The following is a 15,771-nucleotide window of genomic DNA, read 5'->3' on the forward strand; positions in this document are numbered from 1 at the left end:
TTGATATGATTGATGATGGATGAGAAAGATTTAGGTTTAAGGTATTCAGGTAACAGGAGGAAAAGAAAACTTTCAAGAGAAATGTGGCTGGCTGGCCCAAGCATGGTTCTTTGGGACAGTCCTCTCACAACTGTTTATCAATGATTCAGAAGAGAACTATTAGTGTATTTTTGTCTCTTTTTTACTACCTTATAAATGATTGGTCCATTGCGTTATTTAAAAAAAATTAAAAACAGAAAGCTCCAACACCCAGTTTAGGAAGGTAATTTACGTGACAATAAATAGGAAGAAAAACAGTAAATGGAGGCAAATGGGCACAGGCTGAATAAAAGGAAACCTAGATCTGCCTCAGGTGTTCGAGGTTGGCAGTGGCTGTCATGGGCTTGTATACCGGGTTAGGTGCCGCCCGTGGTAAAACAAGAGACCAGTTTTGCACCTTTGTTCCTTTGGCTCCTGAACAACCAAGGCTGACCGGTATAAACACTCAGATCACGTTGGTAAAGGCTCTGTACACTCTTTCTGTACAGATCGGAGGCTAGGCGGCCAATTCCAGCGATTTAAAAGGATGTAATGCAAGATAAACTGACAAGCATTTTAAAAAGTTGACTTAGGTTCGCATTCGAAGTAATGAGGAGACAAGCCGATTTTTTCTTTTTTAAGGGAAATTTTATTCAATAACTCAAGGAGTTCATTCCATGGTAATTTTTTTTTTTTTAATCTGTTTGCTCGAACTGGGCACTTCTAAGAACCATGTGGGAAAATCCTTGATTCTTCTCCGCTCTAGGACCTTTTTAAATCGAACACCTAAAACTGCTTCTGGAACTTCCCCACGGGCTTTTATAGTTCCTTAGGGCAGGCAGTCTTAAAGCTAGACCCATTCCTAACGAACTTCTGCCCTCCTCACCAGGTAAATTCTTCAGCCTCTCCAGTTTCCAACTTCTAAAGTCTTCAACCTCTCCCCTCGAATTAGTCCAATCAAACTTTCCCTTCTTAGACGCCTTCCAAGCGTTCGCACCGGGAAACTTCTAGGAGAGTCACGTGGTCACTTTGTCCTCCACGGCGCTCCGTAATTCTTCTCCTGTTCCCCGCCCCTCGGCTCCACTCCCCCTGGTTGCTCCCCACCCCTCCTCAGGACCCTGCGCCTGCGCATCTCCAGTTCGGGCGCCTTCCCTTTTCTGGCGACCAATCCACTTCTTGCCCTCGGTCCTCGGAGTGCTCCGCCCTTCTGCCGGGGTCCTGGCTTGAGGTGCTGGTAGTGGCTGCCCTATTAGTTGCCTATCTGAAAAATTCAATCCTACCGTCGAGTGGGCAATTTGAACCAGCCGCCAAATAGCTGACACCGACCTGAGCCGTTACTCCGGAGTCGCCACCCCAAAGGCTGCTCTAGCGCACCGGCATGCCGTGGGGCGGCGGGCCCGGCCTGCCTGCGTTCCGGCAATGGCACGGACACCCCCTTCCTCCCCGCTCCCCCGCCCCGCCCCCACTCGCAGCCGGGCCGCGCTGGTGAGTGGCGGGCGGAAGGCCGGCGGGCGGAGGGAGGAGGGAAGCTGAGGGAAGGCGGGTCCTCGGCTGCGAGCTGGTGGGGGGAGGGGAGGGGAGCCCGAGTGCTGGAGTTGGTGCTGGGAAACCCGGGGCTGATGTTGACAACAGGCTCGAGGTGAGTCCCGGGGAACCCCTCCGTCTTCGCTCCAACGATCGGGAGGGAGCGGGCCGGAGGCAGAGGCCTGGACTCCCACTCCCGGGGGACCCGAGCGGTAGCTCCGCACCTCAGCTCTCCGGGGGCGGGAGAAGTCGAGAGACCGCGGCTCCGGCGTCGTCCTCCTCAGCCCCTCTCCCGGAGGCTCCCTTCTCGAGCTGAGGCGGGAATGGGGGGCGGCAGAGGAGGTCCCGCCCCGCATGCCCTGGCCGACCCTGGGGACCGGAGGTGGGGACCTCGTCGTGGCGGGGTGAAGGTGTTTGGGGGCGTGGGGTAGACGACGGGAAGCTGGGGGAAGGTCTTCGGGCGCCGGATGGAAGCGAGGGCGAGGAAGTGGGGAGGGTTCGTGTGTGGGAGGATGTGGAGTAGGGAGACCAGCCGGAGAGTGTTGGGTGGGGAGGGAGTGTGGGGTGAGAAGTTAGGGTTTGGGGCGAGGGTGGTCCACGAAGGTGAAGGTGTGTACCCGTAGGGAGGGGTGTTGTGGGGAAACGTGTTGGGTGTAGGAATGTGGAGCCAGAGCAGGGGTTTGTGGGAGATGTTTGTGTAGGAGAAGGAGCTTTGGTGTATTTGCGGAGGGTCGACACGGGTTTGGGGGTTTACTTCCTTTTAATCACATAGGATAGGCTTGTTGCTGTTCCAATTCGCCTTTACCCCAAGCCTCCACGAACCCTCTTGTTAGTACTGTTGAGCAGAGGAGATGATCACAGGGTATTTGGTCTCCAGGTTGGCAAAGCAGAGCCCCCCCCCCCCCCCCCCGTACAGGCTTAGGGGTACACACTAGTTTGTCCAGACCATCAGCTCTCTTGCTTTTATAAGACACATACGTAATACTGTATCAGACCCAAGTAAAATTATCATTCACTGTTCTTCTCGTTTATCATAGTTTTTTAGGGGCTCCTAAATGTACAGATGACGAAGAAAATTCTTGAACTCCGGTGAAATTTGTTAAAACTTTTCATCAGTCCTTTATTCTCAGAATGTTCTTTAAAGAATAAAGTCAAAGACTGGGAGATAATGCCTTTGTGTAGTTCTGCCTTTAGAACATTTAAATAACATGGAATTAAAAGGTAAAACAGCATTCTTTTACTCTGAGTTGCTTTCAGAGCAGCCTAATTGTGATTTCATATATAAGCCATATGGTACATTGTAAGGGAATATCTTTAAAAGGGAAACACCTCTCTTCCCAGTATACCCCCATTGACACCTGTTTACTAGTGCAGTAGTTTTACTTTCTCTTGGAAGTTCAGAGTATGTTTAGGAAACAGAATAAAATATACAGCCCAAGTGCTCTACCAGAACACTATTTTGAGAGCTAGGTAAGTGGTTTTAAAGCAGGTTTTACTTTTCAAGGCTGTACGAATATGATTGTACCAGTAAAATAATTTGTAAGAGCTAATCATATTCCAAATAAAAGACCACTAATTTTACCATGATTATTTTCAGATAGAATCTTTTTAAAATTCTACTTTTTACTTGATAAACTTTTTGAAATAAAAGATAAAATACCTGATTTTATTAAAGCATGAATTTATTAAAATAATTTAAAGAGTTTTAGCATTATATTAAATGCAATTTAATGCTCAGTAATTTTAAAACTTGACTTAAATGCATACTGATCTAGATCCTGTCATTTGTATATTTTATTTGGTTTTTAAAATGTTAGAGTCAAGGTACACAGTGGGAAAGAGCACTGGTCAGTGAGTCTTGACTCAGCCACTAGGTCAGCTGTGTAATATTGAGCAGGTCATGCTGCTGCTATTACCTCAAGGGGTAAATTGAGATTTCGAGTAGATGAAGCCTTCAAGTCCTTCGAACTCTACAAATCTCTCATTTTATGTTTAACTTTTCAGTGTATTTTGTGAAAGAGAATCAGCATTTGAGTGCCCCCCCAGATGCTGGCTACTATGCTAGCAGATTTATTTAAGTGAAGAGTTCCGTAAGATAGATAGCAATATCTCCATTTTATCCTTGAAGAAATAGACTTGGAGATATTAAGTTGCCCATTTTCTATATTAGTTGGTGGCCAAGTTGGGGTGCAAACATAAAATCTGCCTGATTCCAAAGCTCATGGTATTTTCATATTAATGCTGCCTCTACATGACCTTTAGGTTTTTGTCATATTTTTTTGTTTGCTGAAATTTAGCTCAAAGTACACATTGGGTCTATGTTTGTAGTATAAGGATGAAGTATTCAAAGAACATGCAAGTACCAAGACTTACGAGCCTTAGTGAGAATCTTTGTTTTATCATGCTCTGGAGCAGGATCTGTCTAATCTACATGACTGCCTCCTTAGTTTATATAGTAGGTACTTAAATGAAAATGTTCAGAATAAATGAATATTTTAGAGAGTCACGAATGTTTAGAAGACTCTTGAGCTAATAAATGATGATACTTTATGAATTTGTCCGATTCCAAACTAATTCTTAATGTTTTTAAAAGAATTTTTATTAAGATTTCATTTTATCTTCATAAATAAAACATTAATTGTAAATTCTGATCCTTATAACCTGAAATGTCCCTCATCCATGCTTTACATCAGAAGATACAAATTCTATATAAACATGAATTTATTTGTTTTGTTTTTGCACATGATGTCTAACTAAAATTTTGTGATTACCTTAGGTAGTATCTTTTTCCTGTCTTTTTCTGCTATAATTTGGCAAAAGTTAAAAACAATGTAAAAATTGCTGAACAGTTATCAAGGAACTCTTTCTGTGATTTGTCATAGTCAGGATCTATGATCAAGTCTTCCAGCTCACAGTTTGCTACTCTCAGGTTCTTTTTTTTTAAGATTTTTAAAAAATTTTTATTTCTCTCCTCTCCCCCCTCCCACTGCCCAGTTGTCTGCTCTCTGTGTCCATTCGCTGTGTGTTCTTCTGTGACGGCTTCTATCCTTATCAGTGGCACCAGGGATCTGTGTTTCTTTTTGTTGCATCATCTTGTGTCAGCTCTCCATGTGTGCGGCGCCATTCCTGGGCAAGCTGCACTTTCTTTCGTGCTGGGCAGCTCTCCTTACAGGGCACACTCCTTACGTGTGGGACTCCCCTACGTGGGGGACACCCCTGTGTGGCAGGGCACTCCTTGTGGGCATCAGCACTGCACATGGGCTAGCTCCACAAGGGTCAAGGAGGCTCGGGGTTTGAACCGCAGACCACCCATGTGGTAGGCGGACGCCCTATCCATTGGGCCAAGTCTGCTTCCTACTGTCAGGTTCTTGATAACTGTGGTTAAGAATGTGGGTTCAGTTTCTGCCTCTCTCACCAGCTGTGGAGACCTTGTCAAGTTACATGATCAAGTCTCAGTTTACTCACTTATACAATAGGGAAAATAATATCTTGCCTTATAAAGATTATAGTATTAAATAAGATAATGTATGTAAAATGTTTAGTATATACCAGTGAGTGGTGGCTACTAGTATTATCCTATTTGTTTGAAAGTTTGCTTGCTTTTAGGACATGATATTTTTATGGGTATTTAATGGCAGAGGTATAATAATTGATAATTACATTTCCAAGAATATATTATAAATGTTAATATTGTTTTGGCATGTAAATAAGTAGTTACACTTTTACATGTTTTTAAAATGATTTTTTAAACAGGATAACAGCCTTTTCTGTTGTTCTGAGTTCCACCAGTGGGGTTAACTAAAGCCTTTGGGTGTCATTGTCAAAATGAATGCATAAAACATGGAAATGGAGAATAAGAGAGTAAAAGAGGAAAAAGGGAAGGAAGAGGTGGCTGAGAGCAGGTACAGAGTGTGGCATGTGCCTCCAAAAATTAGAGTGCTTCTATTGGCCTAGGTTGTCTTTCTGTGATAATAACATTTAAGTGTTGAAATAATTTATTTGTGTGTTTATAAAATATTTATTATTGCAGATGTTTTGTTTTCTAACCTAGTTTTTGCTGTAATTTAAAACTTGTATTTGAAAATATGTAGAAATACCATGTGGATCTTCAACTTTTAATAAGAAGCTAACAAGTTTAGGTAATCCTATACTTTAAAAAAATTTTTTTTTCTCTTTATTTTTTTAATGTTACTTTAAAAAAATATGAGGTCCCCATATACCCCTCACCCCTCTCACCCCACTTCTCTGTCCATATCCTATATTTCTTAAATAGGATATTTTTAATACAACTTTCTGATGACTTAGGAGTTAGAACTGTCCAGAAAAGAAATTAAATTAGAAAGCTTGTTTGTTCTGAGTTCAGAGAAATATATTCTTAGAGAAGAAAATTCCTGAATTTTGTAGAGAAATGCAGTTATCTGTTCCAGTTTACTGTATAAAAGCTATATATACTACAGACCACTGCTATGCAATAGAACTTCCTGTCATGGTGGAAATGTTCTTTATCTTCACTTTCTGATAAAATAGCCACTAGCCATATGTGGCACTGAGCATTTGAAATATGGATAGTGACTGAAAAACTGAATTTTAAATTTTATTTAATTTTAATTACTTTACAGTTAAATAGCCAAATGTAGCTATGATTTTGACCCCTGGGAAACATTTAGCGATGTCTGGAGGCTTTTTTTTCAATTGTCAGAACTGGAGGATACTACTGGAATTTACATAGAAGCCGGGGATGCTGCTAAACATTCTAAAGCGCACGGGGCATCCCCCACAAGAAGGAATTATCCATCCCAAAAGTCTGTAGTGCTGAGGTGGGGAAACCCTGGGCTATTGGCTACTATATTGGCAGGTGTAGAACAGAATATACACATTTTATAACCATCATTATGGTTTTTTTGTGAATTAATTTTGACAAATATGATTGATGAAATTGAACATGTAGTTTAATTAGAGGTAGTTCATGTTTGTACATTTGTAAGTTTGATAATAAGTTTAGAACTATGAGGTAAAATTTGTGAGTCCTCTGTTCTCTATTTTGTCCAGTGATTTATAGGAGACGAGCTTGTTTATGCTCTTCTCTAACTTAAATACTTCTGTTGGATATGTTCTGAGATAGTGAACCAGAGTGGTTAAGAACAATTCAGAAAAATAAAAAAGGAGCAATTCAGAGTATTCTCACGTACCTATTGAAGTATTTATGATTAAATGACAGATTGTTTTGGAGTTTGATAATGGTTGAATCTGGGTAATAAGTACATGGAGGTTCCTTATGTTGTGCTGTTCTTTTGAATGTGTTTGAATTTCCATAATAAAGCATAAAAAATGTACTTAAACATAAGCATAACTAATAATGACAGAATGTAGAATGTGACCAATTATTTTATCACAGGAATAGTATTCATTTTGCATGCATTTATTAATCTATCACAGTTGCCAGGATGCATTAATGTGACCTATTTAAAAAATAATGTCCTGTCACTAAAAAAAAAAGCCACTGAGTCTGCAGTACTGACATTCTTTTATTCTTACAGATTGTCCTGGGTAACATAATGCCAGCTGAGCGTAAAAAGCCAGCAAGTATGGAAGAAAAAGAATCTTTACTAAACAACAGGGAAAAAGACTGCAGTGAAAGGCGGCCAGTGAGCAGCAGGGAGAAACCAAAAGATGATATCAAACTTACTGCCAAGAAGGAGGTTATTAAGGTCCCTGAAGATAAAAAGAAGAAACTGGAAGAAGATAAAAGGAAAAAAGAAGACAAGGAACGCAAGAAAAAAGAAGAGGAGAAGGTGAAGGCAGAGGAAGAATTAAAGAAAAAAGAGGAAGAGGAAAAAAAGAAACATGAAGAGGAAGAAAGAAAGAAGCAAGAAGAGCAAGCAAAACGTCAGCAAGAAGAAGAAGCTGCTCAATTGAAGTAAGAAAATTATTTTAATTATTGATATGAAGGAATGGGAAGATTATAATTTTTGATGGTTGGGGGGAGAAGATTATTTGAAATAAATCTTCCTGGGTATTGTTCCTTGAGAGTATCTTTCCTTGTTTTGTTTGTTTGTGACTAGAGACATGCTTTAATTATTTAAGTAATTACAACAATCTCTTACTATTTTTTGAGGTCTGGGTAATCTGGATGGTTTTTATTTTCCTTAAAATAAATCTTTATCATTGTATGGTAATACACCATCTTTTTTAGTTGGAAATCTTTAGTTCTCATTAGCTACTCATGTTGAGCTCTTACATGTGCCAGGCACTGTACAAAGTATATTAGCATATATCCTTAAAGCAGTTCTAATGAAGTAAGTTTTATGATCTTCATTTTACAGATTAATAAAATGAGGCTTAAAGTGGTTAAGTAACTTGCCTAAGGTCACAGTGAACAGTGTAGCTGTTAAGATTTGAATCTAGGTTGGTGAGATTCTAAAACCTTTGTCCTTAAGTATAGTTCCGTAGTGCTTCCCATTCTTACCTTTGTCTAAATCTACTTTTAACTTTCTAAATCTATGCAAATAATAAAATAAATTGGTATAAATGAGGTACTCCTCATAGGAGGAAGAACAGAAGAGAGCAAAAATAACAATTGTTTAATAGCCTGAACTCTTATCTTAATAGCTATAATTTTTTTTTAAAGATTTATTATTTTATTTCTCTTCCTCCCCCCCCCCCGTTTTCTGTTCTCTGTGTACATTCACTGTGTGTTGTTCTGTGTCCGCTTGGATTCTTGGCGGCACCAGGAATCTGTGTCTCTTTTTTGTTGTGTCGTGTTGCTGCATCAGCTCTCTGTATGTGTAGCACCATTCCTCGGTGGGCTGTGCTTTTTTTGTATGGGGCAGCTCAGTGCGGTCACACTCCTTGTGTGTGGGGCTCCCTGATGCAGGGGACACCGCTGCGTGGCATGGCACTTCTTCCATGTGGCAATGCTGTGCATGGGCCAGCCCTGGACCTCCCATATGGTAGGCGGGTGCTCTGTCAGTTGAGCCACGTCCACTTCCCATCATAGCTACAATTTTAAAAGCTGTTTGCAAACTTGAATTTCCACAGCTCTTTAGAACAGCTACCTACTTCCTTACCAAAGTTATTCCTTAGTACCTCTATATTTTTTTAAGATTTATTTTATTTATTTATTCCCCCCTACCTTGTTGTTTGTACTTGCTGTCTGTTCTCTGTTCTGGGAGGGAGGTACTCGTCACTTGAGCCACCTCCACTCCCAGTACCTCTGTTTTTGATGAGAAACTGCAGCCTTAGGTCTGGAATATTCAGAACCATGATTTACGAGAGTTTCTTGCTTATTTTACATTTTAATTTTCTTGTTTTAATTCTCAAGGACATTCATGTCACAGTAACTTTTGCTCCCTCACCATCTCATACAAAAGAGCATTGAAAAAAAAAATCCACCTCTTCATTGGGAAAATTTCAGACATCTGCCTAAAAAATAGAGAATGGTATGATGTGCTATTCCCCCCCCCCAATTTGAATTTATTACCCAGCCTCACAGCCTCAACAATTACCAATTTTTTTCCTGGAGAATTTTTAAGTATCATATTATTTCACCTGTAAATACTTTATTATGTATTTAAAAAAATTTTTTTAGATTTATTTTATTATTTACCCCCCCCCCCCATTGTTTTGTGTTTGCTATCTACTCTCTGTTCATTGTGCTCATCTTTTTATGAGGCCCTGGGAACCGAATATGGGACCTCCCATGTGGGAAGGAGGCACACAACAGCTTGAGCCACCTCTGCGCTCTAAATTGTTTTTGTATTGTTTTTTTTAAATAATTCTAATATCTCTGTCATCTTAGTGTTGGCATCTATTAATTGCCTTCACTCCGTTCCTCCTTTCTTTCCCTCTCTCCCTTCCTCCCTCCCTCCCTCCCCACCTTCCCTGCCCCCATGCTCCCCCACCCACCTAGTTGTCTGCTTTCTGTGTCCATTCACTGTGTGTTCTTCTGTGTCCACTTGTATTCTTGTCAGTGGCACTGGGAATCTGTGTCTCTTTATTGTTGCATCATCTTGCTGTGTCAACTCTTCATGTGTGTGGTGCTGTTCCTGGGCGGGTTGCACGTTTTTTGTGCTGGGTGGGCTGTACTTTTTTTTGCACTGGACGGCTCTCCTTAGGGGTGCACTCCTTGTGTGCGGGGCTCCCCTACACTGGGGACTCCCATGTGTGGCACGGCACTCCTTGTGTGCATCAGCGCTGTGCATGGGCCAGCTCATCACATGGGTCAGGAGGCCCGGGGTTTCAACCCTGGACCTCCCTTGTGGTAGGCAGATGCTCTATCTGTTGAGCCAAATCTCCTTCCCTCCAAATTGTTTTTAATTTAGTTGAAAGTTGAGTTATTTAATGCATTATATAACAAGAATTATACTGGTTTTTGTATGAATAAGTAACTTCCGAGAGATACTGAAATGTCTATACCCTCAGTGATGAACAGTCCTTCTCCCTTAATGTATTATAGCCTTTAGTGGGAAAAAAATCATAGAATTATAGGATAGCTTAGGGAGGTTAGTATGGAAAGGTAAAAATCTACTTTTCTAGAGATTTGTATTTTAAAATTAGGCATTTTGGTGTCTCAGAAACTTCAGAGTCAGATTTAAAATCCTGAAGTCACTACTGTAATTTAAACTCCTGTCTTTTTAGTGGTAACATAGGTAGATTTGTTTATAACTGTTCTTTTCACGATAAACTGAAGACTTTTATGGGATAGTTCCCTTCTCATTCCTTTCTACATTTCCTGAGTCACACTTGAATTTTAAGACCTCAAACCTAAAACCTTGAATTTTAAGACCCAATTTTTTTTAAAGGTTTGTTTAATGCTGAGTATGGAAAAATGATACCTAACACTTCAGAACATTTTAGTGCTTTCTTTTATGTATTTAACTTAAAGTACTGTTTTTTATCTGTTTTACATTTTATATCCTCCCCAGACCTATTATTATGTATTTTTCATATTAAGCATCATGTATTTTATACATTTAGCTTTTTTGCCACGAATGCTTTAATGTTTATCTGTCCTCTTCCCTCCTCTTCCCTTCCTCTTTCTATCAGTCTGAACCATTTGAAAGTAAGTTGCAGACTTATGATGTTTTAGCCCTAAATACTTCAGAGGGTGTTTCTTAAGAAAAGGGACATTCCTTAAATAACTATAGTGTCATTATCAAAATCAGAAAACTCAGTACTCTCAGAATGCTTTTTAATTTTAATCTACTTATTCACAGTTCTCTGCTTTACTTTATTTGGTATGATCAATGTTCTGAACTCTCATTATCTTTAGTAATTAATGAAATGTTTTCAAAAGTAGTATAAGGACCCCTTGCATCTTTTGTTCCTCTTGAAAAATAATGCTTATAGATTACTTTTTTATTGTTCAATACTTATATGATTACTTTTTATTGGCTTTCACTCTTCTGGGATTTGTTAGTGTTGCTTCACAATGTACAAGGCATTTTCATTGTTTGTTTGTTTGTTTTTAATATAGAGAGAAAGAGGAATCTCTTCAGCTTCATCAGGAAGCTTGGGAACGACATCAGTTAAGAAAGGAACTTCGTAGCAAAAACCAAAATGCCCCAGACAACCGACCAGAGGAAAATTTCTTTAGCCGGCTAGACTCAAGTTTGAAGAAAAATACTGCTTTTGTCAAGAAACTAAAAACTATTACGGAACAACAGAGAGACTCCTTGTCCCATGATTTTAATGGTCTAAATTTAAGCAAATACATTGCAGAAGCTGTGGCTTCTATTGTAGAAGCAAAGCTAAAAATATCTGATGTGAATTGTGCTGTGCACTTATGCTCTCTCTTTCACCAGCGCTATGCTGACTTTGCCCCATCACTTCTTCAGGTCTGGAAAAAACATTTTGAAGCAAGAAAAGAGGAGAAAACACCTAACATTACCAAGTTAAGAACTGATTTGCGTTTCATTGCAGAATTGACAATAGTTGGGATTTTCACTGACAAGGAAGGGCTTTCCTTAATCTATGAACAACTGAAAAATATTATTAACGCTGATCGTGAATCCCATACTCATGTTTCTGTGGTGATTAGTTTTTGTCGGCATTGTGGAGATGATATTGCTGGACTTGTACCAAGGAAAGTAAAGGGTGCTGCAGAGAAGTTTAATTTGAATTTTCCTCCTAGTGAGATAATTAGTCCAGAGAAACAACAACCTTTCCAGAATCTTTTAAAAGAATACTTTACGTCTTTGACCAAACACCTGAAAAGGGACCACAGGGAGCTACAGAATACTGAGAGACAAAACAGGTGATTTTTCAAATGTTTCTCAGAATTGAGAATTTATTTCGGAGCTCATACTTAAAAATTTGTAAAGTCTTCATACCAGTGAAAGAACTTTTGGAAAAGGGCTCATTGCAGGTGATTTCTTAACATTCCGGAAATTTTCAAAGTGTAACATTCTAAGGACTCGTGTTTAAATGTGAGTCCACAAAAGAGTTTGTTCTGATTTTAAAGGGAGTCTGGCAGGTATATAGTGATTTTTTCCTTTGTGGATGTGTTTTCCTCCTGTGATTTTAAAAACTCTTAATTGAGGGGTAAATTCTTTTTCTGGCACTTTAACTTACCTGCTATTATTCTTCTGAGTTTTTTCAGTGTTCCCATTGTTTTATATTTCAGTTTATTGATGTCACTCTTGATGCTTGCTCTTTTTAAGAAAGTAAGTCTTAGTAGTAGTTGAGAGCAGAATTTTGGAAAATTGTGCACAAAATTAGTTGTGAAAAAATGTCTTAACTGCAACTATATAAAGTGAATTTATAGAAATCATCTTGGGGGCATCCATTTAAAATTCTCAAGGTCCTAGTGTACCATGCCTGTGGTAATTAGTGGAGACCTTGATTAAGGGGCAGACTTTGTGAATCAACAGGCTAGAGATTGATGTAGCCTGTGCATATTTGGTCAACTTTGAGGGAAGGTTGAATTTGAAGATGGGTGAAGGAGCTGCACAAAGAGGTAACAGCAATGGCATTGGCTGAGTTCTCTGCAACTAATAAATTGCATGGTTGAGAATCTGAAATTACTATGGATCAAAAATTAGTGTAGGGGAGTACCCTTTCTATTCTGCAGTGGGGGGAAGGGGAAAGAACTGATTTAAGTGGTTACCACTAGAAGGTGATTGATTTAACCAGAAGAGAAGCCAGTATTAGTGAATGTGAGAAGTACAATTAAGACTGGGTCAGGGTAAGTGCTGAGACTACGTGGAAAACTTCTGTGGCTCAAGGTCATTCACAGTCAGAACTTAAGATGGCAGTTGTGTCATCAGTGTTTTGTTTTTTTTTTAAAGGATTTATTGTCCTTATTCTGTACTGTCAGATAGCGGAGCTATTTTAAACTTAGAAGGGGCAACCTCAAAATGTATTTCTATAGTCAGTAATGGATTAATGGATCAAAAAGGAATATGTTGGTACTTTTTGGGTTTAGTGTGTTTGTGTGTGAATATGTGTTTGTATTTCCTTGCCATTGACTGGCATTATAGAATCTTAAGAAGTTGGGGGTAGTGGGATTCTAAAATGACTTTATCTAGTCACTTTTCCGCCTTTCCAGTATAGGAATCTACTTTACAGATTATCTGACAGATAAAAGTTATTCTTTCTCTGAGTATTACCCAAAGGAGCTCAGTGCTTTTTGAGTCATTCCAATGTTGTACATACCCATTTGCTAGAGATTCTTATATCAAGCTGAAATATAACTCTATATAAAATGGTTCCCTTTTTTCTGATATAGTATAGCTTAAAGCTATTCAAAATAGAGTTCCCTGATGGTTTACCCGTTCACAATGAATTGAGAAATTGGACGAAACACTTAGAAATTTTTATTGAAGTTTTACATTGCCATGATGTTGTATTTTACAAAAGTATCTCCAGTGATTGGAGGGGAAAAGTATTCGTTGTTTACTGTGGATAGTTTAAGAAGCACTGGCATAGAACATGTCTCTTCTTTTATTCCCATGACGATGCCTCAGATATTTGCAAACTGCCAAGATGTTTCCCTTTTGCCTTCTCCAGGTTAAATATCTCCATTTCCTTCACTTTGTGCTATGTTTTTTAGACACTTCGCTGTATTTAATACTTATTTGGGATGCATTGTTTTTTACTTGTGACCTAAAACTGCATTAGCTTTCTAGCTGCCTTGTCATTCTTTTAACTTTTTGTTAGATTAATCCTTAAAAAGTCTAATTTCTCAAATGAACTGCTGTCAAGCCGGTTCTTCTTCACCTTAAGTAGTAAAATAAAAATTTAAACCTACATGTACCTTTTTATCTCTTTAAACTTTATTTGGATGTTTTGGCATATTGTTTTAGCTTAGTAATTTTGAATATTGATTACATGTGTATTAATTGTACTTATCAGCCAGTCACATTCAGCTTAGATAAGCAAGGATTCTGTCCTTTGTAATTGAAGTCATTGATAAAAATTTGGAAGAGGATATATGTTATGAAGAGTATAGCTTTGTGGCCTTTCCCAAGAAACTTTCATCTGTTTAGATACTTATTGGTTATTGGGGAAGATTATTAGCACAAATTGACCATAGCATCGGATCAGGTAATTTACCATAGAAGATTTTGTCTACATTGAAGTAATAATTTGGGGAATATGAAAATCTTAATTCCATTATAAAAATAATAGGCATAAAATTTAATAATTCATGCTTTAGGATGGCTTCAACTTGAGCAAATCCTAGTGAAGATATAAATACCTGGCTGAGCAAGAAAAACATGAGGACTGAATGAGTGCAGAGTCCCCCTTTGGCCTAATGGTAGTCTCCTCACCTCATGAGAATATGTTACAGTTGACTGTTAAAATGTGTTTTCCAGAAGTTTCTCTCTCCTCCGTCATTTGATTTTTTCCCCCCAATTGTTGCCTTTAAAAAAAAATGTGTATTAGAGAAGTGAACTTAAACAATCATGCACATGTGTGGAATTCCCATACAACACCCCTCCACCAACACACTACATTGTTGTAGAACATTTGTTAAAAATTATGAGATAATCTCATTGGACTATTACCACTGACTGGTCTGTTGTGTACATTTGATATATTTTTTTTTTATAGCCTCCTGTTATTAATACAATACATCTTTGGCATTGATGAAAGAATATTACAGTATTGCTGTTGTCCATAGGTTACATTAATTGTATTTTTCCCATGCTTCTCCAAGTACTTACCACATTGCAATAGTGGCATACATTTGTTCTAGTTCATAGAAGGACATTCTTGTATTTGTACTATTAACCATAATTCTTATCCACCTCTGGGTTTTCTGTGTTACTCAGCTTTCTTTCACCAGTCAATTGATTTTTGATAGGTGTTGAGGTTTTTCTGCATCATAGGAATAAATCAAGGACAATAGTTTTTCCCACTAAGGTTTATCTTATGTATGATCATGTTAGAAATCTAAGTGCCAACCCAGCTCATATATAAGACTCATATATAGTTAAATTTCTTCAAGCCTTTATTCAGCACATTAATGATTTTTAAAAAATGCAGTATATTATTTTCAGACTATGAATCCTAAATGCTCATCATTTTAATGATGACACTCTTTGAGATTGTGAAGTCTTAGTCTGTACTTAAAAATTTGACTAAAGTTTTTACAATGGCATAATTAAAATATCTGGGTTTATTTTTAAAGACACAATGAATGAATGAAGGCAGTGATTGAATGAGACCTATGGATCTCTCCATCTGTTCTTTCCTGATGTCATCCGGGCCTGTACTGTAGATTTTAGATAGGTAGTATTGTTTCTAAGCCCTGGGGATTCAGTTACTAAGCAAGCAATACAACTGACCCTAGGGTGGGGTGAATTCTAATAAATTTTAATCTGTAAACTTTTTGTACTTAAAATAATGTTTAAAAATTGTTTTAAAATTGTACCTTTGATAAAGTGATTTTTAACAATCTTCATCTGGGGAGTTACAATTAAACATTTAAAAATAGTCTATTAATAGGCGATTTAGACTTACAGCTTTACTTTCTTGGTTGGTTTTGCCCTTATTGTGTCCATTGCTCTTTATACTTTGAAATGCTTTGTACTTTGAGATATTATTCTTATAAAGGTACTTAGTATTTTTTTTGATATTTATAAAATTGAAGAAATGATTTAATTTTTATTGGATATAGCTTAATGTTAATTATGCTAACAATTTTTTTGTGCAGTATGATGAAGTCTTATGAATTCAGACATTAAGTCAGAATTCTTGCTTGAATTATCCTGAAGTGTCTTA

At 38.3% G+C, this 15,771-nt stretch overlaps 1 protein-coding gene across 2 annotated transcripts in view; it reads left to right on the forward strand.

Annotated features, from left to right (window-relative positions):
• Positions 1-1,463: 1,463 nt before the first annotated feature.
• Positions 1,464-15,771, forward strand: part of UPF2 (UPF2 regulator of nonsense mediated mRNA decay) — a 137,485-nt gene continuing 123,177 nt past the window's right edge. The window contains exons 1-3 of one of the 2 annotated variants that reach the window (XM_004468865.4): positions 1,464-1,657; positions 7,080-7,459; positions 11,018-11,797. In XM_004468865.4, coding sequence (XP_004468922.1) covers positions 7,098-7,459; positions 11,018-11,797 — 1,142 coding nt within the window. In that variant the 5' untranslated portion in view covers positions 1,464-1,657; positions 7,080-7,097. The remainder of the gene's footprint in view (positions 1,658-7,079; positions 7,460-11,017; positions 11,798-15,771) is intronic. The other variant, XM_004468868.3, reaches the window with a different exon arrangement.

Source organism: Dasypus novemcinctus, chromosome 20 (assembly GCF_030445035.2).
Source record: "Dasypus novemcinctus isolate mDasNov1 chromosome 20, mDasNov1.1.hap2, whole genome shotgun sequence".
Classification (NCBI taxonomy): Eukaryota; Metazoa; Chordata; class Mammalia; order Cingulata; family Dasypodidae; genus Dasypus; species Dasypus novemcinctus.